The sequence below is a fragment of the Exophiala bonariae genome, assembly GCF_035927105.1.
Source record: "Exophiala bonariae strain CCFEE 5792 chromosome Unknown scaffold_1, whole genome shotgun sequence".
NCBI lineage: Eukaryota > Fungi > Ascomycota > Eurotiomycetes > Chaetothyriales > Herpotrichiellaceae > Exophiala > Exophiala bonariae.
In genome coordinates this window covers 2,541,177-2,564,211 of record NW_027042476.1, presented here as the reverse complement: position 1 = coordinate 2,564,211, position 23,035 = coordinate 2,541,177, and the positions used below count along the sequence as shown (strand labels likewise).

The 23,035-nt window shown below is 50.9% G+C and overlaps 4 protein-coding genes across 4 annotated transcripts; 1 reads left to right on the top strand and 3 right to left on the bottom strand.

The window, feature by feature from the left end:
* Positions 1–6,451: 6,451 nt before the first annotated feature.
* Positions 6,452–7,524, bottom strand: LTR84_000895 (uncharacterized protein; the record flags this gene model as incomplete). Its single annotated transcript, XM_064844524.1, has 3 exons — positions 6,452–6,629; positions 6,844–7,145; positions 7,444–7,524. 3 exons carry the CDS (start codon positions 7,522–7,524, stop codon positions 6,452–6,454), a joined length of 561 nt encoding a protein of 186 aa, XP_064712384.1.
* Positions 7,525–10,366: 2,842 nt separating this feature from the next.
* LTR84_000894 (uncharacterized protein) lies at positions 10,367–11,302 on the bottom strand (the record flags this gene model as incomplete). Its single annotated transcript, XM_064844523.1, has 1 exon — positions 10,367–11,302. One exon carries the CDS (start codon positions 11,300–11,302, stop codon positions 10,367–10,369), a length of 936 nt encoding a protein of 311 aa, XP_064712383.1.
* A 940-nt stretch (positions 11,303–12,242) lies between these two features.
* On the bottom strand, positions 12,243–17,882 carry LTR84_000893 (uncharacterized protein; the record flags this gene model as incomplete). Its single annotated transcript, XM_064844522.1, has 1 exon — positions 12,243–17,882. One exon carries the CDS (start codon positions 17,880–17,882, stop codon positions 12,243–12,245), a length of 5,640 nt encoding a protein of 1,879 aa, XP_064712382.1.
* An 867-nt stretch (positions 17,883–18,749) lies between these two features.
* On the top strand, positions 18,750–22,481 carry LTR84_000892 (uncharacterized protein; the record flags this gene model as incomplete). The annotated part of the gene is made up of 1 exon (XM_064844521.1): positions 18,750–22,481. One exon carries the CDS (start codon positions 18,750–18,752, stop codon positions 22,479–22,481), a length of 3,732 nt encoding a protein of 1,243 aa, XP_064712381.1.
* Between the last annotated feature and the right edge of the window lie 554 nt (positions 22,482–23,035).

Here is a 23,035-nt window from a genome sequence, read left to right as displayed (position 1 = left end):
ATATCCAGACTTCATTGTCACCCATGTCAGTGTACTTAAGAATAGTGGATCTCAGAGTTTTTAGCCGGTACCGCTTGTGGAACATCGGTTCTCTGGTGTCGAATGCCCAGCGCTGTGGATTCAATCAAACTGGACATGCTTATTTGTTAATGCTTGGATAATGATGAGCGAGTCAGAACAGGAAGGTTCATACTGCATAGTCACCTTGTAGGGCAGCATCATTTTAGTTCTCCATGAGTTCTTTTTGTGGTCCGCCGGGTGGATGGTTTCTTGCTGCCTCACGAGATGGGACAAATTAATGGCCAACATTAGTTTCAATATTCGTAATACCTATCACCATTCGGAGCCTGCATTGAGCACGCTGACTGTCTTGTTCGTTTCTCCACCGAACTAATAGAAACTAATAGGCGGTTGTGGTGGGTTATCTCACCTGCTTGGCCCATTTGACTTGAGACCGTGTAATTATGACCCAAAGTTTCGCAATCAGGGAATGCTCAATCTTGCAATTGGCCAATTTCAGAACAAGAAAGGTCATTTGTCGTAGACTTTCCAAGCTTGAATTAATTTGTACGCCTGAGCATGACAGGCTAGGTAGATGGTGTATCCAGTCGGCACATTAGCCAGTATGCAAAGTTTGATGTGCTCCACAGACAGGCTTATCTTTGAAAAAGCCGAGTGAATGGCCTCAGTTCCACTCTAGAGCAAATATGCCGAACATGAGAGCGGTCTGGTTGGGTCGATGGCTTGCTTGAGTTGTGAGAGACCCATCTCCTTTTTGCATTTGCAGAGCCCAGGCTCACAGCTAGGGCCAACAAGTCAACCCTGTGATCATGTTCATTCATGCACTTTGGTATGCCTAAGCAGGAATGACTCAGCGCGGCATGCATTTCGAGGTGAATGCGTGTATCCTGAGCGGCGAGGAAGCAAGAAAAGTAGAGCTATTGTTACTAAGTGGGTGCAGACACCTGCACACCAAGGTAAGTGAAGCCCCAATCAGACTTTGTAGGTTGGGCGCAGAGGTAGGTAGAGAGTCCGCAATCGTTATCCCACCCTTGTACTCTTTAGAGCCTGCAGTAGCGATACCCGTTTCAGGAGACGGATCTCTGTCCTCATGTTCTTGAATGCATGCAAAGATTGTCAGACGAATTCCGGGTCGCCCCGATGCTTTTGAAACCGCTGGATCCTTTGAGGCACCGTTTCGCTCATTTGGCTACATCTTATGCCTGAAGCTGTAATTTGTAGATCAATAGCAATATAGACAGTATCTTTCGTAGGATGGTTCGATTGACGACATGGTGGGACGACTGAGAAGAAGGTGCAGGAGCCCTGAGTGGGGCGCGGGTTTTCACGTTCTCAAGAACATGTACCTCGTATCTCGAGCCTGCAACGAGAAAGCCCTTGTCGTTGTGTCGGCCTCCTTGCTTGTGGGGCTAGTTCCCAACCAATGTGTGACGCTGTCTTTGGATGAATCACCTTGGAAGCAAAGACAACGCGGAACTAGGGACATCGTATTCAAAGAGAGTCTGTATTCGATTCCCATCGCTTGGTTCAAGGCGCACCGCCATTAGGCTTTGATGTGGAGTACTTAGCTCAGCATTACCGTAGGTGAAATTTCTGTGTATGTAAGCACTTGAGACATGGAGTCCAGCATCCTTGTTCGGGAGGTCTCCACTCATGTTCGTTGAGGCCCCCTTCGGTTGCAATAGAAACTCCCACTCGGCTGCCAAAGTCGATATGGGCGAGAAAGAAAGCAAGATGAGTAACCAAAGACCTCACCCTCAATGTAGCGAACTTGTTGCTTCATCACTAGCTCTGCGCGTAGGCGCGGATATTATAGGCTGTGATGTACCTGACTTGCCTGGGTATCATACTACCAACCACGGCTGAATCACCATGCTATAGGGGAAAAGTTTTGGAAGCGTGGACAGGTCGGGAGCAGGTGCCAGCGAATCCGAGCGTCAACGATGATCAACACCGAGGAAGGATTCGGAGGATGTATGCGGGTATCTGACTGGCTCCAGTGCATTGAGAAGGGCGTCAACATGGCTGATGAAGAGAGTGCTGGGGAAAATGGACCCACGCGACGTGAAACAAGGTTGGCTGAATGTTAAAATTGGAAGATCCCCGATTTGGGTAGAGTCTCATGTGGCTAGGGATATCAGGCAATTAGCACAAGCATTCCAAGCAGCAAATGGATACCATTCCTACATTTTCGAGTCGTATTTTGGGTTCGTCGGGACCCGCCTTGAGAGTGTGGGAAGGAAGACGGTGAGTACCTGTTGACCAAGCACACAACTGGTGTAAGGACAGTCTCGAAACGGATACTGCAAGGATTAGCGGTGCCGGTGTTTTGTACTTTCGTGGAGCAGGAGATGTAGGCTCTGCGCAGACGTCAAGGACCCAAGGGTCTGTGGTCAAGCAGTACTGACTCCTGTAGTGGAGTCATGCCACGACAGACGCAGAAATGGTACGTCGGTGGTGATAGTACGGTCAGCATTGGTTGAAGAGCCAGGATCGGCAGGTGTAAACTGCAGTTTTAGGCAAGTCGATCTATGATTTCTTCCCTTTGAGGACAATTACCGCGGCATTCCCTTTGCCCATATGAGACTGATGATTTGATTTGAAAGATCATTATTGGGAAATTGATGATTAGACCAAAAAAAGGTGAGATGTCAGATGGAGGAATCATCTGTGAGGTGGTGAGGTGGCGAGGTAGCAGCGAGGTCGGAAATGTGGGGGCCAAGAGATGCACAGGGCCGCGCGAACACGGAAGGTGCCTGCCAGGCACGAGGACTTGAGGAGTGCTCCGATATCCAATGTTCTAGCAAGTTCTCGGGGAGATTCGACTAGCACTCATGACCGTAACATTGAGCACTAGTAGTAGTGGTTAGTACCGGTACAAACAGTATCGGCTACTTCCTGGGTGCTCGCCTTGGGGGATAAGGATGACTAGCGAGAAGAGGCAAACCTTTGCCACTCTGAGTAGGTGGGTGCATAGCCCGGAGTGGTTGATTGCGGGATAGAGGGTTCTCCAGCCTTGTGCAATACAGACACCAAAACTCAAAGTGTTGATGTGCGTTCTGGACAGACTCAAACCTCGGCTTGCCGAATAGCGGACAAGCCAACAATGTCTGTCCTCGGCTTAGGCTCGTCGTATGCTGGCTTGATAGGCGTAATGATGGTGGTGGCCTCGTGATGATAGATGGTGCAGCATTTTCCGTCTCTCGATGCTGGTGAGATACGGATTCAGGTCGACTTAGTCTCCAGTTGTATGGTGTGAGGCTCATCGAAGTTCCAGAAACTCTGTGTCAGTGCCATGCAGTCGAAGCAGCCTAGGCCAAAAACGAGCAGGGCAGGTGCAACCGTAGCCCGTGGAGGCGAAGATGGCCGGCGCGTATTCGGAGTCGCGGAGGCAGTTGCGATGGACCTTGGAAGTCACGATCACGACCTTTGAAGTCGGCAGGAGCTCCTCGTTCTCGTACTGCTCGTCAGTCGCGCCAAGGCGTTTTAAGCAGGGCCGGCGCCACTCGGACTAGTCATTGTGTGTTACTGAATCTGGGAAAAGGTGGGCAATTCACAACCAATCGACCCGTCAGCCTCGTTCCATTTGAGGAAACCAATTAATCAGCACTTGCTCTTGTAGCTTCTTCTCTATTTCCAATTTACTCCCACCGTCCAAAAAACCAGGACAATTCTTCTCAATCGTCGTGATTTCGTCGACATACTCCGGATAGAATTCCATCACCTGCACCACTTCGTGAGCCTCGCTACCATTTTCCCAAACCATCCGACATTGCATCTTGGCTCGATCAATCATGATACCAGCGCAACGCCTCGGCAACGTGGATGTCAGTCTTGAGTGTCCGAGCCCCTGCCGAATAACCGTGGATTAGATAATCACGCCGAACAAGGCATGTGGTCGCGGTTGACATAAGCTACCGAGTCCAGAATTGGGGATTGCCCTAACCCTACCTTGGTATCCCGTTGCATTCCTTCCACTGAACCATGAGCATCCCGTCTTCATCACCCAGGAACCGGATGCGAGAACACCGTGACGATCGTTGTTCGCGACTTCCTTCCTAATATCTGAGGCAGGTACCATTTGACTAGACGTACTTGGTGCGCGACCCCTGCCTCCTCAGGTGATCCAAGAGCAAAGTTGCCATTTCCGGTAGCAGCATCATCCTCATTTGGCTTGTAAATGAGCTTCAGCACTGCGTTTGGTGCACATTTCAAGCAAATAAACAATCCCGAGTTTCGCGCCAACACATGTAGAGAATGGTGCCTCATGAAGCCAATCGCAACTAGAAATCATGCCTCCGTGCCGCGGTTGCAAGCACGGTTGAATACGATGTTTGCTGACTGACGCCGAGTTGATGGCCCTCGCGCCGTTCCGCCCAAGTCAAATGTGACCCACCATTCAGACCCGTGAACATACCTGACCTTCTCGTTCCGATCTTCCAGCCAGCCCTCAGCCCTGGCCATCGATGTGCGAGTTAGCCAATGCTCGTTGACCGACGGAAATCAGAATATAGTTTTTCCGGCCCAGAACATCCCCAAGCATGATGAGGTTTGTCAGGCAGGTGCAGGTGTTCGGTTTAGAGTTCGTGGGTCGATCGACATGAATCCAGCCCAGACTTTTTTGATGATTCATATTGTTATGGCGATCGACCGGCGAAGAGTAAAGGCGAGATGAGATGCCAGTGTGTGGTCGTAGATCTTACTCGGCTACAGAGTGATGTCATACGCTTCAAAACAATTACCACTTGTAGACTTCTTGTGACTACCAATCCAGATCAGCAGATGAAAGAACCATTTGGATAGTCTGCCTGACTCACGATGTGCTGCGCCCAGTCTAGACCCAGGTCATCGTCACAGTACTAGTATCTGTCTGATAGATAGCATCACGGTTGCCAAACGTAGCGAACAGTGCGGGTCATGACATTCACCTGGCGAATGGATCGAACATAAGCGCCATGCCTTTGGCAGCCGATGTGGGATTACTCCTGACCGAAGTCCTTGTTCGGCCCTTCAACCTCGTTCGTACGATGGTAGTATCTTGCAATTCAGTGCAATCCAAGGCTAAGCCCTACCCACCAGCCTAAATGGTTACTGCATTGACTTCTGATTTCCTTGATGGACAACATGACAAGATGACACCGAAGTCTATCACACGATGCTAATCAGTCGCGATCGCAACGGCGACGGCATCGGCAACCGCACGGCTACGGAGATGCAATGCGGTATTCGGAACTCCATGATTCTAAATGTATCCTGCACCCTCGCTTGTAGGAGGATCCCTACCATTTCCTACTTAGTATGTGACTAGAGGAAATGATCGCGATCAATCATGTTCTAAAGACGATCCCCGATTTGTCCCCCACCACATACCCAATCTGTATTCCCGCCAGCATTGGAGCGATGTCTGCCCAGTGTCGGAAATTTACCCAAAAGCCAAAAAACTCCCCCAAAACCCAACTCCAAAATAGCACACCTTGAAAGAGCGACATACAGGTTTTCTACAAACCCAAAGAGGTAGTTGCGAGAGATGCAACAAGAAGAGCAACAGAAGATGCAGGAGATCCATCCTTCGCTGGCTCTCCGGCTCCCCGTAAAAACGCCGCCCATTTTCCGTCGAGGAAGACCTGTCCCCCATTGCCCAAATACTCGTACCATCCAAGATGTTCACCGTCGACCCAGTCCAAGCTTCCGGAAATGCTCAAGGCCCCCCAGAGTACTCGGTACCTCGTACTATCCTGTCCATTGCCTATTTGGGAAAAACCCGTCCAATGGCACCACTGGAGCCTCCAGGGCTGGTCCCACTCCCTCAGAGGATCCCACCAAGACGCGGGCCCCTGGTCCGCTGCGAATTAACCAATTCGCCTGGGCGTCCACCATTCTCCTCATCCATCCATCCCATTTCCAGGCCCTGTCCTCTCCTCCTTCATCGCGCTCATTTCTCACACAAACAGCTGCCTTCTTCCCTTCATCCAACAAAACACCCTGCATCGGCACATGGCCATCGACGGGATCGAGGACAAAAGCCATCATCTCGATGCAACCCTGCTCCCCCAAAAGTTCCACGTGTCGCCAAATTCCGTAAGCAGGGTGCCTGTTCAGTGGCGAAAACAATCAACCGCTGGTGGCCGCTCCATCAAGTCCGCCCAAAAAGAAGCCGCGACAGACGGCCTGAACAAACTCTCTTTCCACTGTATTCCATTTTGATATCGTCTTGTTTTTCGCCTCTCCGCTCGGTCCTGACCGATGCCAATGAAATGCAACTAAACGACTAACTGACTCCTCCATCTCAAGACCGGCTTCTTGACCTGCATACCTGCATGCTTGCGTCGACAAGAATCTCACTCAGATGCGCACGCCAACTCACTTACTACCCGTCTAGGGGTGATCTTCCCTTCTCCCTCTCCCGCCGTCGTATCGGTCTGCGTCGCGATCAGTTTCCAGTCGTGCTCGGTGGCTTATCCCAGTGCTTGAGCATCTGCCTGAGAGCTCGGGTCCATTCCGCCACACAGGCATTGACTAGCTTCTCAAACTCCGTGGCCGTCGGTCGTCGACCACCCCAGGTGCTAGCCTTGGACGCCAGGGCTCGCGCGTGCTTGGTGACAAGGTTCCTAAAGTTTCAAAAGCAATCGAAATGGTCAGCCTTTTGCCTTTTCCTTGCCCCTTTTCCCCAATGATTACATATTCCCCCCCCCACTCCAGGGTGGCGAAAGGAAAGCAAAAGTACCCGCAGCAGCAAATTGCCGTTGCGTATGTAATGCGTATCCGTTCGCCTGCCTGGAGCTGTGCATGGTTAGGTCAGAAATGGGTAGGGCTTCGGCTTACTCTTTCTCCATCTTGACCAGCACTAGCCAGCAGTAGTTCCAGCTGCGGGTGCTGCTGGGATCGCGCACGACCATAGCCTTTGCCTCGTCCAAACATTCCGAGCTGAACGGGTACGTCCTGGTCAAGCCGCGAAGCTCGTTCAGGAGGTTGTTGGAGTTGACGTAATGCGCCCACGCCGTGGTCATAGGCTCGGTCACCTCGGCCGAGTCCAGGTAAGCAAAGATCTTCTCAATGCGGCGCAGCTCTGTGATTGTGTTGACGCGGTGTGTTCGGAGCGATTGGATCAGCTGATCCTTGTTGTTCTGTCACAGAAATCTCAGTGTTAGCCTGATCGGTTTTGATGCACGTTTCCGGGAGTGCGCGAGGAATATTTTGAGCCCGTTTTGCATCAAGATTATCCATAAAATTCATTCCAAAAGAAGAACAAAAACCAAAAGATAAGGAGATGACAAAAGAGATCGAGAAGCGAGAGATGAAAGGAGAGATAGGTGGGGGAACAAGAGGAAAAGGCACAGGAGCCAGGGGAAAGCTCCAAAGGCCAGGGGGGAAATCGCCAATCGCAAACATAGAAAATATTACAAAAATAAAGCCTGGACTAACTTGGCTCATGGCTCGAGGATCAGCTGGTGTGCCAGGGGAGACGAGCTGATATTGCTGTCCTGACGATGCGTGTCGAGACATGGTGGAGTCAGTGGGAGACTGATATCCGAGTGCTGGTGCTGGTGCTGGTGCCTGTGCTGCTGTGATGGGATACGACGGTCCTTGATATTGGGACGTCGATTGCTCCCCTGCTTGGAAAGGAGTCGAGCTGGAATATGCTGAAGTGTAGGAAGGCGTCCGACCAGCAGCTGGATGTTGTGGCAGAGAGGTGTCGAGGGTGTTGGCAGACTCAGATCTTCGGTCGTCTTGATGGTGGTGGTGGTGGTGGCGAGACGAGCCCCTTCTTGTAGTATTCCGGTCTCTGTCCTGACGGGACGAATGGTCCATAGACCGACTCGTTTTCTGTTCGTGTGTGAGTGTGCGTGCGTGTGTATGTGTGTGTGTGTCACCCGAGCAAGAAAGGAAAGATGAGAGAGGGAAAAAACGAGACCTCTCACTGGAAGCAGAATCGGACACTTCTGTAGGGGGCGTTTGCTGTGATGTCGAATTTGAGTAATCGTGATGATATAAGACGCTATTTCGCCAATGGACACGACCACAGAACCAGCAGGGCCGATCACACACTTGAAGAAGAATGAAGAATGTGGAAGATAGGTGGGATCCGAGAGTAGGGGACAAACCAAGAGTCTATGCCAGTGGTTCAACACTTAGTAAGACCGCAGGAAACGCAACAACCAAGAATGATGAGTCGAGAACAAACGATGGACTTGGGCAATGTGTAGATGTTCGATTCCGGGCAATGTGACAATCCGGAGTATGGGAAGAGACAAAAAGGGGGGGTGTGGGTGGTGGTGGTGGTCGGAGCGACTCTCTTCAGAACTCGATCGATGCACACACACGCAGACGTACACGTACTCGCGCATACACTGGAACGATCCGAAGAGAGATGGAAAGCAGGCTGACACATGCAGTATGTGTGAGTGTGTGGTTTCCGGAAAGCAGGTCTAGTGACTACTAATATGTCTTTTTCGTCTTTGGTCCCAGATAGTCTCCTAGTGCCCGGTATGGTGAGGTGATGATGCCGAAGTGGCCCACGAGGAGCTTCGCTAGACCGCACCTCGTGTGTGTATCTCCAGAGACCGTATACAACAAAGTAGCCCTACCATACTAGTGAACCTGTCCTCGTGCACCAAGCCCTGAAAGGCGTAACTATTCTATTCTGAATACCGGGAAGAAGCGTCTCCGCTAGAAGGTGGCTTTCCTTTTCGCAGCTGCCCGGTTCACTGCCAATGCTCGCTCTCCTTGTGACTCCCTGTGCTACTACTGCCCTCCGATGCCCCAATGTAAGGGCATCGAAAAGAAAACCGACCCTCACACGCCACACCAACAATGGAGGCGGGTTTGCGGCCAGGCGGGGATGTCATCTTCCGATCGGATCATCAAAAAAGAATGGAGCTATGGTTTCATGTCGATCTAACGTGTGAAAGTACGAGGGATAGTGAGCACAGCAATAGCAAAAGGTTTTCGGTCTCTCAGCCTCAAACCACAGAGCCGCTCAGCAAACAATGGTGCTAGTGTCGCTGGGTAATGCGGTCTGAAAAAAGCCTGAGAGGAGTGGGACAATAGGCCAAGCAAGGCACAAGGTTGCTGGTGGGTGGCCAGCCACGTGCCGGACGCCGAGAGCATGGATCACGATTGCTCAGTAATAGCAAAATACTCCTTCCCAGAATGTCACGGTAGCCACGACAAGGTCAAGGTCGCTGGGCTCTGTCTGTTCAAGAAAAGATCATGGTGAACAAGACAGGACAACGGTTTGGGGGCCGAATTATTGCAATGGAAAGGGGAGCAGTGTAGTTGTCAGACTAGTATTTGTATGACTAGTGAAAATGCCGAGTTGGTACAAAGTCCAGAAGCAGAGTATGTCGTTTTCTCGCCGGTCAATCTACACCACTCAACTACTTCTCCTAATGGTTGGGACGAGTTTTGGGCAGAAGGCCACCCATGCAAGCCAGGTGGAAGATCGTGGCTGTCTGTACCATCATTGGGTCGATGGAGGAGGAGGTAGTCTACAATGATGAGCTAGCTAGGGTGGAGAATGGTTAGTAGTAGCGAGCTTTGGAAGGAACAATGGAAGCACCAAATTGACCGAAGTAACACACTGTTCGAAGCAAGCCGGGGCAAGGCTAGCGGTGCTAGGAGACGACCGGATGCCAAGCTTAGTAAGCGCAGATGGCCGACTATACCGAAGCTAGTCCTAAATCAGTGGGGTGCACAACCTCAGCCTCTCCGGATCTGAGGCTATGTCGCTGAGCCCGTGAGTGAGCATTGCGCCAGTGGCATATTGGTGATCTTGATAATCTCCCATTTCTGCCTGCTGCCACTTTCTGCCCTATATCTGGCCCCAGGCTGGGTCCATTCTGGCCCAAAATGACTTCTTATTGAACCAATACCTGCCAAGATGCTTACCACCTACCAGCCACATACTGTTTTTATTCGACGCTGGGGATCGAAGATTGCCGAAAACGTTACGCTTCCCCTTGAACCACATGGTCTGCCTTTCGGTGTGCGCGAGGTCCAGGGCATCAACCTTCCCCATTTGAGGCTGGCATGGCCCGAGTAGGATTGAGCTCAAGCTTCTCTTCCTCCCAAAGAATAGATTTCTCTCGCTGTCCACATCCAGATCTGTCTGTACCTGAAACGCCCATCTCCATTCCTGGAGGACGGCTAGCCTGATGGCGTCAAATTGCTGACTCTGCGGGTACACTTCTGTCCCAACGTAGAAAACACTTCTCCAGGCGAGATTCAGGTTGGGGTCCAATTCTCAGATACTGAAGGCTCTGCTGCCATGAACTTTAGGCCATGGCTGCGAGGCTGAAGCACCTGAATTACCACCTGAAAAGCTCTCAGCCCTAAGGCGTTTGATTTATCTTGGTCCCCCAGGCCGTTGTCGGTGGCCTTGGTTTCCGTATTGGTTTGTGTTAGAGAGCCCGCCATCGTCGTAGTTACCGCTGTAAGAGTATGGGTCACTGGTCGCCCAAGGTTCAGATGCGGAAACAAACGGCTGTGATGGACCGCCCCGATTTTGAGTACCATAGTTTCCACCAGATCCTCCATAGGATTGCTGGCTTCCACTGCTCCCACCACTATTCAGACCCGCCGAAGGACTGCTCCGTCCACTTCCGCCCCCTTGTAAGCGGGCACGAAGACGATCACGTGAGCCTAGGCCTCCTGCTTGGTTCGCAACTGGATTCGCAGTCTGATAACTTCCAGCTCGCTGACTTGGCAAGGGTCGGGCTGCCCCCAGTGTAGCACCATAAGGCGTCGTTTGTCCGCTACCACTAGACTGAGATTGTGATTGTGCCCGTAACGAGTCGTTGGACCGGAGTGATTGAGGTGTAGGTCTAGCTGCTCGGAGACTCTGTGGAGGTGGTGCACTCACAGCTGGGGCAGGATCCCACAGGTCGGAGAGCCCCCCTCCCCGTCCGCCGGATGGGCCTCGCGCGTGTGTATTTTGAGCCCCATACCCAGCACCGTACGCATTACCGTACTGGCCGTAAGACCCTTGTGGTTGTGGAGGGGGAGCAACCGGTCGTTTTGGGTCCGGAGGAAGCCACTCAGGAAGCGCTCTTTGTTTTTCGGTGTAATAGGCACGCAGTACGTTGGATATGTGTGAGCAATCTTCATTGTCTGGGTCGTCGTCCTCAGAGTCTTTCGTCAATGCCTTCCGAAGCGTCGCTATGCGAGAGGAAAAGGTGCTAGACCATGTCGAGCCCGATGGTTGTGGTGTTCCCCCGTGTGAGGATGGAGGGGCACTGGATGCGTTATTGTTGGAGGTGAAGTAGGAGAGGTAGGATGCCATGATGCCTGGTTGGGAGAGTCTGGTTCTGAAGATGATCGATATGCAGCTCAGTCTGAGACGGAGCAATTCAGGTAGATGAGTTCTCGAAATTTCGTCCCAGACTCATGCGCCGGTGACAGGATTGTGAGCATCTGGTGCCTCTCTGTAGATGAGCTGAAGTCTGGTGTTTCGAAATCCGGTGGGAGATTGAATCAGACTCGATCACTGCGGGTCACGTGTGTGGGGGACAATCATTAGTCATGCACGAGGCTGCACGAGGCTGCACGAGGCTGCACGAGGCTGTATGAGGCTGGAGCGAGACAAGGAATACTTCACTTCACCACTAAACCTATATTAATAAAAGCTTTGGAAATGTCCCCCACATTAAGTCAGGAAAATGTTCTTTAGGTGTGACCTGCTGCATTGTGGCCTCAATGTATAGTGGTTGGTGGGAGGGCCCTGCAGAATGGACGCTGGGAATTACAGCAGGTCATTTCCATCCCGCCTGATTGTGACTGCAGTCACTAAGGTGCTAAAATGCACATATGAGGAACCAATTTAATTTTTGACAATGTGCAGGCCTGAGTTCGATCCGTTATGCCGATATTATCTATCTGGTTGTTTTGCTATTCTCTTCTTCCCTTCAAAAATCTCTCTTCTAAACGAGTTCAATTGCTTATTAGATCCGACCTGACAGCAATATAACCTAATGTCTTGGTATGTTCTTTGGGAATTACCTATGAAGCCACTGAGTACAAAGACTCATCTTCAAGAGTTATAGAAAGAGCTACAGATAAATGCTACCCTTGACGCACTTGCGCGTCTTCGGCGTAGCAGAAGTAATTGATCACATTTAAATATCTACACTGTCACGCTTTCCATATTCCAGGCTATTACTATACATCAATATTGTCAATTATCTAATCGTACGGCACTCGTACTCATCCCTCATCTATTTGCCTCATTGCGCCATGACATCGACGTAACGACCTTTTGCTTTTTTCGTGCTTTTTGCTCCTTTACGGCCACCCGGTGGCCCAATGAGGTCATCAATGCTGCTGGCATTGCTCACTGCCGTTCCTGGGCGTGAGCCTGGCCTAGGTGGTGGTACAAGAGCAGCAAGACCAGGGTGGGATGTTGGAGCCAGCCCGAGTGGTGGTGTGCTTGCGGCACTTGGTGGGCCAGATAGACCAGCCGAGTAAGGTGCAGCTGGTACACCTATCATAGAACCACTAGCAGGGGTGCCCGCTCTGCTACCTGGCAAAGACGGAGATCCCATACTCACATTAGGTAAACTCGAACTGGTAACATGTCCAGACCCGACGGATTTAGGAGGTCCGCTAGAAGGTCCAGGTGTACCTCCCATTCTAGGCGGTGGAGGTGTTGCAGTCTTCACTCCTGCGTCTGGATTGTCTGGGTTCACCCATTTGCCAAGTTCCTTGTCGTAGTACAACTTCATCTTTGACTCGCCGAGATTAGCTCTGTACACTTTCGCATCTGCGGATTTGCTTGAACCCGAATCGAGGCCTTCGGGGGCTTTCTTTCCGCCCAGCCAGCCGCCAAACCACGACGAAGATCTCTTTGCTTGCATCTTTTCTTTCTCACGGTTCGCATCTGCTTCAGCTGCTGCGCGGAAAGCAGCATCCGCGGCGGCATCATTGGCACGCTTGCGATCGGCTTCATCGTCTTGGGAACCTCGGTGAGCTGTTGGCGTTGCTTGTGGAAAGTCATCATCATCATCGCCAATAAAAGACTTTTTCTTGGGCTTCGATTCCTCAGGTGATTCAGGTTCTGGTTCATATGGTATGTAGCCATTTTCAGCAGAGGCTTCGTACCCATATGACTGGGCGGGTGGAGCATAACCTGCATCAGCTACTTCGTCCTGTACCGGCGGAGTTTGCTCTAGAGGTGGTTCGGCATATTCATACTCACTATAACCGAATTGGCCATGCTGTTGGAACTGAGGGTTGTGTCCATACGCCAGAGAGACGGTGTCTTCAGCTGGTGGAGTTGGAGCATAAGGCTCATGATGCACCGGAGGAGCAATATCTTGGACAAGCTGAGTCACACTATTTGGCAAGTAAGAAGAACCTGGAGGGCTTTGTGGGTAGTTGGTAGGTGGGGAGGCTGCGGCAAGGGCCTGATATGGGTTTAGAGGTTGGACCATTTGGTTTTGTTGCAGCATATTGACGGGTTCGTACTGTCGGCTAGAGTTTAGATGTGACGTTGCTGGTGGAGATCTTTGCGAGTCCAAAGATGGTCGGCCTCGCGTCAGTTCAGAAGAAGAACGGGGAGAGTGAATTCCATTTGGCGCGTATCTGGATCCAGCAATGGTGTTGGAGACGGCTGGGGGCGATGCCAATGGGTACGATCCGTATAAATCAGACTGTGACCCAGTTCTGCTCAGAGAAGGTGTGCCGGATACGTTGGCAAATGGCCCTGCCTCAGCCGCATCTTTTCCGGATCCTTTGGATTCGGCATCGCTGTCGTCACCGGCAACAAAAGTGGTGAACTTGTTCCACACAGACCCAGAGACTTTCTCGAGGCTGGGCTTCCCGATCCAAGAAGCCGACCCTTGTATTGGAGTCTGCTTCAGTCGCGCAGACAAGTCGTCCAGCTGTGTCAGGAACAATGAATGATAGTAAGGAGATAGTTTGGTGCTCGACTTGAACATGGAAGCTATCGCCTCACAGTAAGCTTGGGCTTCTGATTTCATTCCATTTTCAGCAAGAATGCCTGCCTTCTGTAGCTTGAAGGCGGAGAGATGTGGCATGTTTACCGGCGTAGATCCACTGATAAGCACGTTGGTGGCGAACTCGTAAATCTCAGTGAGGATAACAGCCTCTTGATTGCGCATAAAGTCAGATGGCCGCGTCTTGTGATCGGCTCCAAGCAATACAATGTCAGCCTGAGCATCATCAATGCCGCCCATGATGACGGGTTTAGCAGGAGATCTCGAAAATAGATAACAAATGTGTGCAGCCTCGATGCGTTGATAGTCTTCGAGTAGTTTACCAAGGACTGCCAAAGCTTGGTGGTCACCAGGTGCCCGGTTGTTTAGGACGAGGCTGAGTGTCTCCTTCCAATGGTTCAGCCCATCAAGAGCATTCTTTGTCGGGCCTAAGCTATCCACCTTGCTTACCATTTGAAGTCCAGCACGGGCCGAGGGTGGGACAAGTTCATCGATACTCTCCTCAATATTGCCCCCAAAGATTTCATACAGAGCCGACAAGGATTCGGCGTTGGTTCCAATAGTTTTTACTTCTTGTCTGACAAACTCTCGGACGACTTGACTCCACACAGAGCGCTCCATCGTAGATGCTATGATCAACGCATGTGACCACAAGCGCGCGTCCATGGCATGAAATATTGCTGCCTGGCGATTACCTGCAAGAAGATGTTTGCGAAGGAGTTCTGCAGCCAGAGGATCGACCGAGTCTGAACGTGCATTGCCTCCTGATGGACGATATATTCCAGTGATCTGCTCATCGGTACGATATTTGCTAGCCGTTGTATCATCCACAGCGTGAACTTCTGGTGAAAGAATCACATTCACAGCATTCAGAGCAGGACCTTCCAAAGATCCATCATTCTCAACAAGGACACGAACAATCTTCCAGAGCAATAATTTCTCGTGGTGGCGCCTGTGAGAATCCATCGGCGACTGATGTGGGTCGTTTTCGGGTTGAGAAGATTCCAGCCCCGATATGTAGGAGGCCATCCAGGAAAGTAAATCCTTCTTCTTTGCCTTGCCACGCAAAGGGCCGGGAAAGCTGTTGATCAGCTCGTTCTGGGTTATGAGATCCTTCAATTGGCGGACGACAAATTCCCCTGGCATGGCCTTGATTTGAGGTCTTGCAACTCCCGTGGTATATCTTGGAACATGTTTAGGGAAGGAAGTCACCAACGTCCCGGCGAATCCAAAAGTTATCAAAGGGGCGCCTTTCCAGCGTTCCAAGGGATCAAACTGACTATCGTCGGCGGGCCGCACGAAATCCAGTTCTGTACCTAGACTTGAGGCGAACGATTTCGTTCTTGCTGGTGGATCTGATGCCAGTTGCGCGAAAGACTTGCTGGGTGAGGATTGGCCATAAGCCGAAGCTGGGCGGTTGGGATAATCGCTGATCAAGTTTTGAAACGAAGGTTGGGGGCGTTGCTTCGATGGGGACTGCGTCTGTGACCTGCGGGGAGGTGGAAGGGCTTCCACTGCTTGTCGCTTTGGAGGAGACGTCAACAGTGTTGATGACGAGAGATTAGCACCTTCGGGATTGATTGTAGATTGGGGAGTGAAATTCAGATTATGAGAACTCTGTCGACCAGCCATTCCGGGTCTTGGGATGCCAGTGATAGCGGGAGGAATGCCTGCATTGGTCTCATCTGTTGATCTTTTGTGAACTGCCAATGGGCTAGATGTACGAGGTTGGAAAGGCAGAACGTTGGATGGCGGTAAGGCATTTGGAGGTGGCTGAGAGACATATCGATTTATTGGCGGCGCTGCTGCCGGTGCTTGCGGAGTGGAAACTGGCTGTGAGGCATATCGGTTGCCTTGAGTTGACGATGATGGCTGGGTGGGCGGTGCTGGAGAATAACGAGGAGAAGGACCTGAGCGTGCACCAAGTTGAGCTGTTGGCGGCGCGGGAGAATAGCGGGCATTTGTGGTAGACGGTGATGGAAGAGGGGCCTGCAAAGAGATATTCGCATAAGGGTCGAGCCGCTCGGGGGGCTGCAACTGATACGCAGCATATGGATCTGATGCACGTGGTGGAGATGGTGGTTCTGCAACAGTGCCCTTGTAGGGTGGACTAGGTGGTGGAAGCTGTGGAGGTTGTACGACGGTTTGCTGAGGAGTATAGCGGCCTTGATTACTCACGGGTCGCGGTCTCGAAACGGCCGGCAGCTCCTCGAAAAAGCTTCCTGATCCCGTCGTTTTATGCGTAACAGGTGGTTTCGATGGAGGTGTAAAGGCTGACACACTTCGGGAGACAACAGGTGCTGCAGAGGTGGATGAGGGAGGATGAGCCGTTGAGTTTTGTTGATAGGGCGGATTGAAAGGAGACTGGAGTGGTTTTTCAGATAAGCTACTACTTCGAGGCGGAGGTGGAAGTGTCTTGTTGGTTTGAACAGCATGTGGAGCTGCTGCCCGTTTCCTAGATTTTGTGATATCTACGGGGAGATCGTACGGTGACTTGTACCCATCTTTTGACTGGTCAACAAAGCTCTTCATTGGTTGTGGTGCTGCTGGTCTTTGTTGGCCTTGGGCGCCGAATAGCGCATGTTGGGGAAGACCGGGACGAATCAGGCCCAAATTGTTGTGTGTTGTAGGATCGGGCGACATGTGTAGCATATCGGCAACCAGGGGTTGATGTGGCGCGTATGGATTGAAGGAATTCTGTCGACGCGGAGAAGATTGATGGGCTTGGGTGGCATTCGCTGAGGTCGGCTGGTCTTCTGGTACTGTTGTCAGTCCATCGCGCCGAAGAGAAGCCATGAATGATGAGGGCGACCCAGGTTCGGAATCAGGCAGAAGATCGTCAGCATCCTCAACGAGAAATTCGTCATCCTCAAGTGCAGCTGCCCACATTGCATCGACCTCCTCTGTCGCGGGAGGCTGAGAGACAAGACTTTCGTCCGCTGGTTCATTATGGAGTTGCTCGAAGAAAGACGTCTCGGTATTCTCCAGAATTGCTGGGGAGTCTAATCTAGCAGGCCTCTCGAAATCCAGGGCATCCAAGACTTGGGCAGTAGATTTCCTTTCCAGCGGTTTGCGTTGTGTTGAATTGGAGGTCAGATTATTTAGACCAGAGAAGAATCCATCTTCAATTCCGGTTTCGTCTTGAGGGGCCTCAGAACTCCAAGGGTTTGATTCCACGTTTGCTTCCACCTCTTTATCTTTACTATCATTGGTCTGGATAAGAGGAATCCCTTCATCAAAGCGCTCTGCTAGCTCAGTGTCTGGGTCCGACTGTTCCGATATTGTCCAGGGGGGTTGTTCTTGAACCAAGTCCTGCTCTTCCTGAAGCAGCCATGGAGTCTGCTGGGGCTCTATAGTATACGCATCGTCTTGGATAGGTTTTGTCAAGATATCTGTCTCTTCATGTTCTGCTTGTCTGTTCTCAGACACGCCAGGAAAAGCGCTCCCGAGAGAGGGCTCAGTAGGTGTTGGCAATCCGAAGTCTGGGAAAGTGGTCGATCGATTTACAGTCTGGAGAATCTGGGTAGAATCCATCCGTTTAATCCCCCAGGCAGGGTCCAGTCGCTCATCGTCATCATCCGACGGGAGTTCATCGCCTGCCCCGCCGTTCGAGGGGGGCTCTGAGGTCCATAAAGGGGCTGTATTTGCTGAGGTTATGGAATCCTGCTCTTGAAAGAAGACTTCATCTTGTGGTTGCGATTGCACATCAGACGAGATTGGTAGAGAATCTAAGTTTCTGGGAAATGGCGGCGTTATTCCCATCGTCGGCGCTCCAGTATCGACAGGCGAAGAGTCTGGAATCTCATCGAGATCATCTGGTCTCATGGCCGGAAACCAATGACCGAGCTTTTCGTTGGAAGAGGCGACAATGCGTGGGTGGCTGTGCGAAGGCTCCAAGGTAGTAGCCATGTCCGGGCCAAACAACAAAAGGTACTAAAAAGATGAATCAGCACAGATACCATAGGTGCGATTCCAGGACAAAGGGGCATCACATCACGTACATGTACAGGAAAGAATTGCGAGTGCAATGGTGCTAATCAGTAATACAACGCATGCATATCGACGAGGACAAGTCGATCCACAATCAAAAGGTTGAAGACAAACCGGACAGTGGTGGTTGTGATGCAGCTGATGATGGGAGTGAGTGAGTGATGAGATGAGATAGGATGCAGTGCCTGCGGTCGTGATGCAGCATTGGAGTTGGCTCGGAACTGCGTGTCCGTAGTCGGATAAATCAAATCATGCAAAGGGCCAAGTTGTTCATCTACTCGTAGGCGCAGGCATAAAGATACCTAAACTGTACCCAGGCTCTAGCGGCCCAAGCGTGTTTGTTGACCCGTGAAGAGCTTCAGGCGGCAGCGGGCGCTAAGGTGAGAAAGAGGCAGAGCTAGATACATTGGGCATTAGCCCAACACTAAATCATTAATGCCCGGGTCAACCCTATCTAGCTCTAGTTGCCGCCAGCCACCGCCTAAGTTGCCCCTACGAGATCTTTGCACATGGTGGCTTCCCCCGGACCAAGTCATCTTCTTCAGGTTCCAGGATTATATTGAGCAACTTGTAAGGCATCTATCATAATAATACATTCTTCTTATTTCTCGAGCCTATAACCTAGCAATCACCCTATGTCTATGTCCTTCCCCCAGCTATATACCATCTCGAACCTATATTGACCGTTGCTCTGCCTATCGCGAAACCTCGAATAACATGATACTCCCTTTGTCCTTGTGATCCGCAGGGGCCATTCCGCAACGCAGAACATGTGCATCACACAGCATGTCTTCCACAAATCCCCCATATATGCCTGGTCGGGTAGACTCGGACTCCGAAGATGACCTCGACCTAGACGAACTCGACCCTATCGTCGAACAGAGAAACCCTTCTGCACGCTCAGGCGCACGGCCTGGAAATCCCTCCTCCAACATCCCCCTCCACAAATTACAGCAGTTTGGTGGAGCTCGACTATGGCGCTCCGCGGGAAAAAGAGACAACTCGAGTTATGCTGATCCCGATGAAGATACAGAAGGCCTCTTGGGTGGTTGGCCGGGCCAGTCTCGCGAAAACGGCCACCTGCGCCAATGGTCGGAGGATCCAGTCGGTTGGAACGTGAGGCAGAACAGGACATCAGATAAAGATCACGGACGAAACACGCCATCACAGCCTCGAGAAACAGCCTCGAGACGTTCAAGTTTTCGCCAAAGCATGCAATTATCTGATTTTGTCCGACAAGAGCTTGCCGATATGCGTGAAGACCAGGACGTTGACAGCAAGGAGTCCCGCGAAATCAACGTTGGCCAGGCCCAGTCGAGTCGCTATCCAACTAACGTCGTCTCCAACGCTAAATACACCGCTTGGTCTTTCCTGCCTAGGACGTTGTACAACGAATTTTCTTTCTTTCTGAACATCTACTTTCTCCTGGTCGCCCTTTCGCAGATTATACCATTCTTGCGCATCGGATATATGTCCACTTATATTGTACCACTAGCCTGTGTTCTGGCCATTTCCATTGGGAAAGAGGCCCTTGATGATATTACGAGGCGACGACGAGACGCCGAGGCGAACTCGGAACCTTTCACCGTGCTGTCATTTGCCGATTCCACAAGGTCTCGTCAATTGGACGCTAGAAACGGTGTTCTTGAGGTTGAAAAAAGAGCACGGGACATCAGAGTTGGTGATATCTTGAAGTTAGAGAAAAATCAACGGGTTCCTGCAGATGTTGTGATACTGCAAAGCCATCTCAGCGAACTGCTCTCGGATCCTGCAACAAGTTCACCCGGCGATGTCGAGACCATGGCAGCTCCACAAACGAGTGTGGAGACTTTTATCCGAACAGATCAACTTGACGGAGAAACCGACTGGAAATTGCGACTTCCCAGTCCCCTGAGTCAGAGGTTGAGATTGGCTGATCTGCGACAAATTCGAATAACAGCGGGCGCCCCCGACAAGAACGTCAATGCATTCGTCGGAACTCTTGAGCTTCAAGGAAGCCCCACTGCTGCATACGATCCACCTGTTGGCGAGCAGGACTCTTCGTTAGAGATTTCAACTCGAGTTAATGAGACAGGAGATGTCCCAAGCACTGCTCGTTCCGCTCCGCTCACCATCGACAATACTGCTTGGGCCAATACAGTCCTAGCTTCTAGCACAACCACTTACTGTGCAGTCATATACACTGGTCGGCAGACACGGTCGGCCCTTTCTACATCGCCATCAAGGTCGAAAACTGGGTTGCTGGAACTCGAGGTCAACAATTTGACCAAGATACTGTGTATCATGACGCTCAGCTTATCGATCATTCTTGTTGCACTGGAAGGGTTTGAACCATCAAATCAAAAACGATGGTATGTGGCCATCATGATATACCTGATTCTGTTTTCGACAATCATCCCCATCAGCTTGCGGGTGAATCTGGACATGGGCAAAACAGTCTATGCATACTTTATCGAACACGATCGTGGCATTCCAGACACCGTCGTGCGTACCAGTACCATTCCGGAAGATTTGGGTCGAATCGAGTATCTTCTATCCGACAAAACCGGTACCCTCACCCAAAACGAGATGCAATTGAGGAAAATACACGTCGGTACTGTAGCATATGCGGGTGAGGCTCTTGAGGAAGTCGCGGCCTATGTTGGCCAGTCCTTTGCAACAACAGAATCTGCTGCTTCGACTCGAGGTTCAGAATTGGGAGCAACCACCAAGACCCGCAGAGAGATAGGGATACGCGTGCGTGACCTGGTTCTGGCACTTGCTCTGTGTCACAATGTTACGCCGACCACTGATGAGATCGACGGAAAGAAAGTGGTATCATATCAAGCATCCTCGCCTGATGAAATAGCCATTGTTGAATTTACCGAGAGTGTTGGCCTTCGACTCCTTCAACGCGATCGCGAAACAATTGTCCTTCAATCGGTAGCCACGAATAAAATCGTCATCAGAGCGGAGATCAAGGATATTTTCCCATTCACATCAGAAAGCAAACGCATGGGTATCGTTTTACAGATACATTCTGAAGTCCCCGGGCTGCCTTTTGCCAATGAACTGTGGTTTTTTCAAAAAGGTGCAGACACAGTCATGTCATCGATTGTTGCTGCCAACGATTGGCTGGATGAGGAAACCTCCAATATGGCTCGCGAAGGTCTCAGAACTCTTGTTGTCGGCAGGAAAAAGCTCTCTCCTGCGCAGTACGCCGCGTTCTCCTCGGACTATGACGAAGCCGCTCTTGCCCTACACGGACGTGATATGGGCATAGCAGCAGTTATCAAGTCGCATCTTGAGCGTGATTTAGAACTTCTTGGCGTTACAGGCGTGGAAGATCGTCTACAAAAGGATGTCAAGCCCTCTCTGGAATTACTTCGTAACGCTGGTGTCAAAATTTGGATGTTGACTGGTGACAAGATCGAAACTGCACGCTGTGTTGCTGTCTCGGCGAGGCTTGTGGCACGTGGTCAGCACATTCAAACCATGGCGAAAATCAAGACCAAGTCTCAAGGCCAAGATGCGCTTGATGCCATGCGGAGCCAGACAGAGTCGTGCCTTCTGATAGACGGAGAGTCTCTAGCATTAATGCTGAGCCAATTCCGTCAAGATTTCATCAAACTTGCAGTCCTGCTTCCTGCGGTAATCGCTTGTCGTTGTTCTCCTACTCAAAAAGCTGAAGTTGCACTATTGATCCGACAGCATACCAAAAAGCGTGTCTGTTGTATTGGAGATGGTGGCAACGATGTAAGTATGATCCAAGCAGCAGATGTGGGCATTGGTATTGTGGGCAAAGAAGGACGTCAAGCATCCCTCGCTGCAGATTACAGTGTCACGCAATTTTGCCATCTTACCAAACTTTTAGTGTGGCATGGTCGGAACAGCTACAAGCGATCAGCAAAACTGGCTCAATTCGTTATGCATCGTGGCTTGATTATCAGCGTTTGCCAAACGATGTACAATATCGCAGGACACTTTGACCCCAAGGGCCTGTTCAAAGATTGGCTCTTGGTTGGCTATGCGACTGTATACACCATGGCACCAGTTTTCTCACTTGTCTTTGATCGAGATGTGGATGAACAAGTAGCCAACCTCTATCCTGAGCTCTACAAAGAGCTCAAGTCTGGTGAAAGCTTGAGTTACAAAACTTTCTTCACTTGGGTTCTGGTATCGGTCTATCAAGGAGTGGTCATACAAGGGTTAACCCAGATCCTAGTTGGGGAGGTTGACGGACCACGAATGCTGAGTGTCAGCTTCACCGTACTAGTATTGAACGAACTGATCATGGTCGCGGTGGCTGTTACCACATGGCATCCGATCATGATCGCTTGTATCTTGGGTACTGCAATCATTTATGCGGCAAGTGTTCCATTTCTTGGTGGTTATTTCGATCTCAAGTACGTGGTCAGCTGGAGTTGGGTTTGGAGAGTGGCTGCTGTGGGAGCGATCAGCCTTATTCCTGTGTGGGGAGGGAAAGTCATTCGTCGAATGTGGAAACCGCCGAATTATCGCAAGGTACAAGGTATATAGTCTATGTATCTGTGTAGGATGCGGGAATTCATCATTGTAGAGGAGACAACATTTTTTGCAACTACAAGAGTGCAACATCGAGACACTGAGGTAGCTACTGCTTACACCCGGATCTCATGCCCCTGAAATCTTAGCCCGAGGCTGAAGCCGCCAGAAAGATTGCACGTGATGGTCGATTCTCCAAATTCCACCTCCACATCATCATGCCTCCTCTTCGTCCTTCTTGCGAATGCCAGCAACATACCCATGCACACACACAATCAAGCAGCGTTCAAACAAGCAATATAGTGACAACAGACAACATCATGAGTCGTTGTGGTATCTCTCATCTTGGCCAGGAGGTCAGGTGAGACCTAAAACCGTCCTACATACCATGCGGACTGGCATTGCAAAGCAGTCATTGATTGTTGAAAGTGCATTTCGGAATTCCACATCCCCTTCGACACTCTGCGTACGCGCGTGTGAAAAGCAAGAAGATTGAGAAATAAAATAACCGAAAACTACAAATCACCCAGGAGCCAGTGTCTCCCCCCCACATCTGACATCGAAGACTC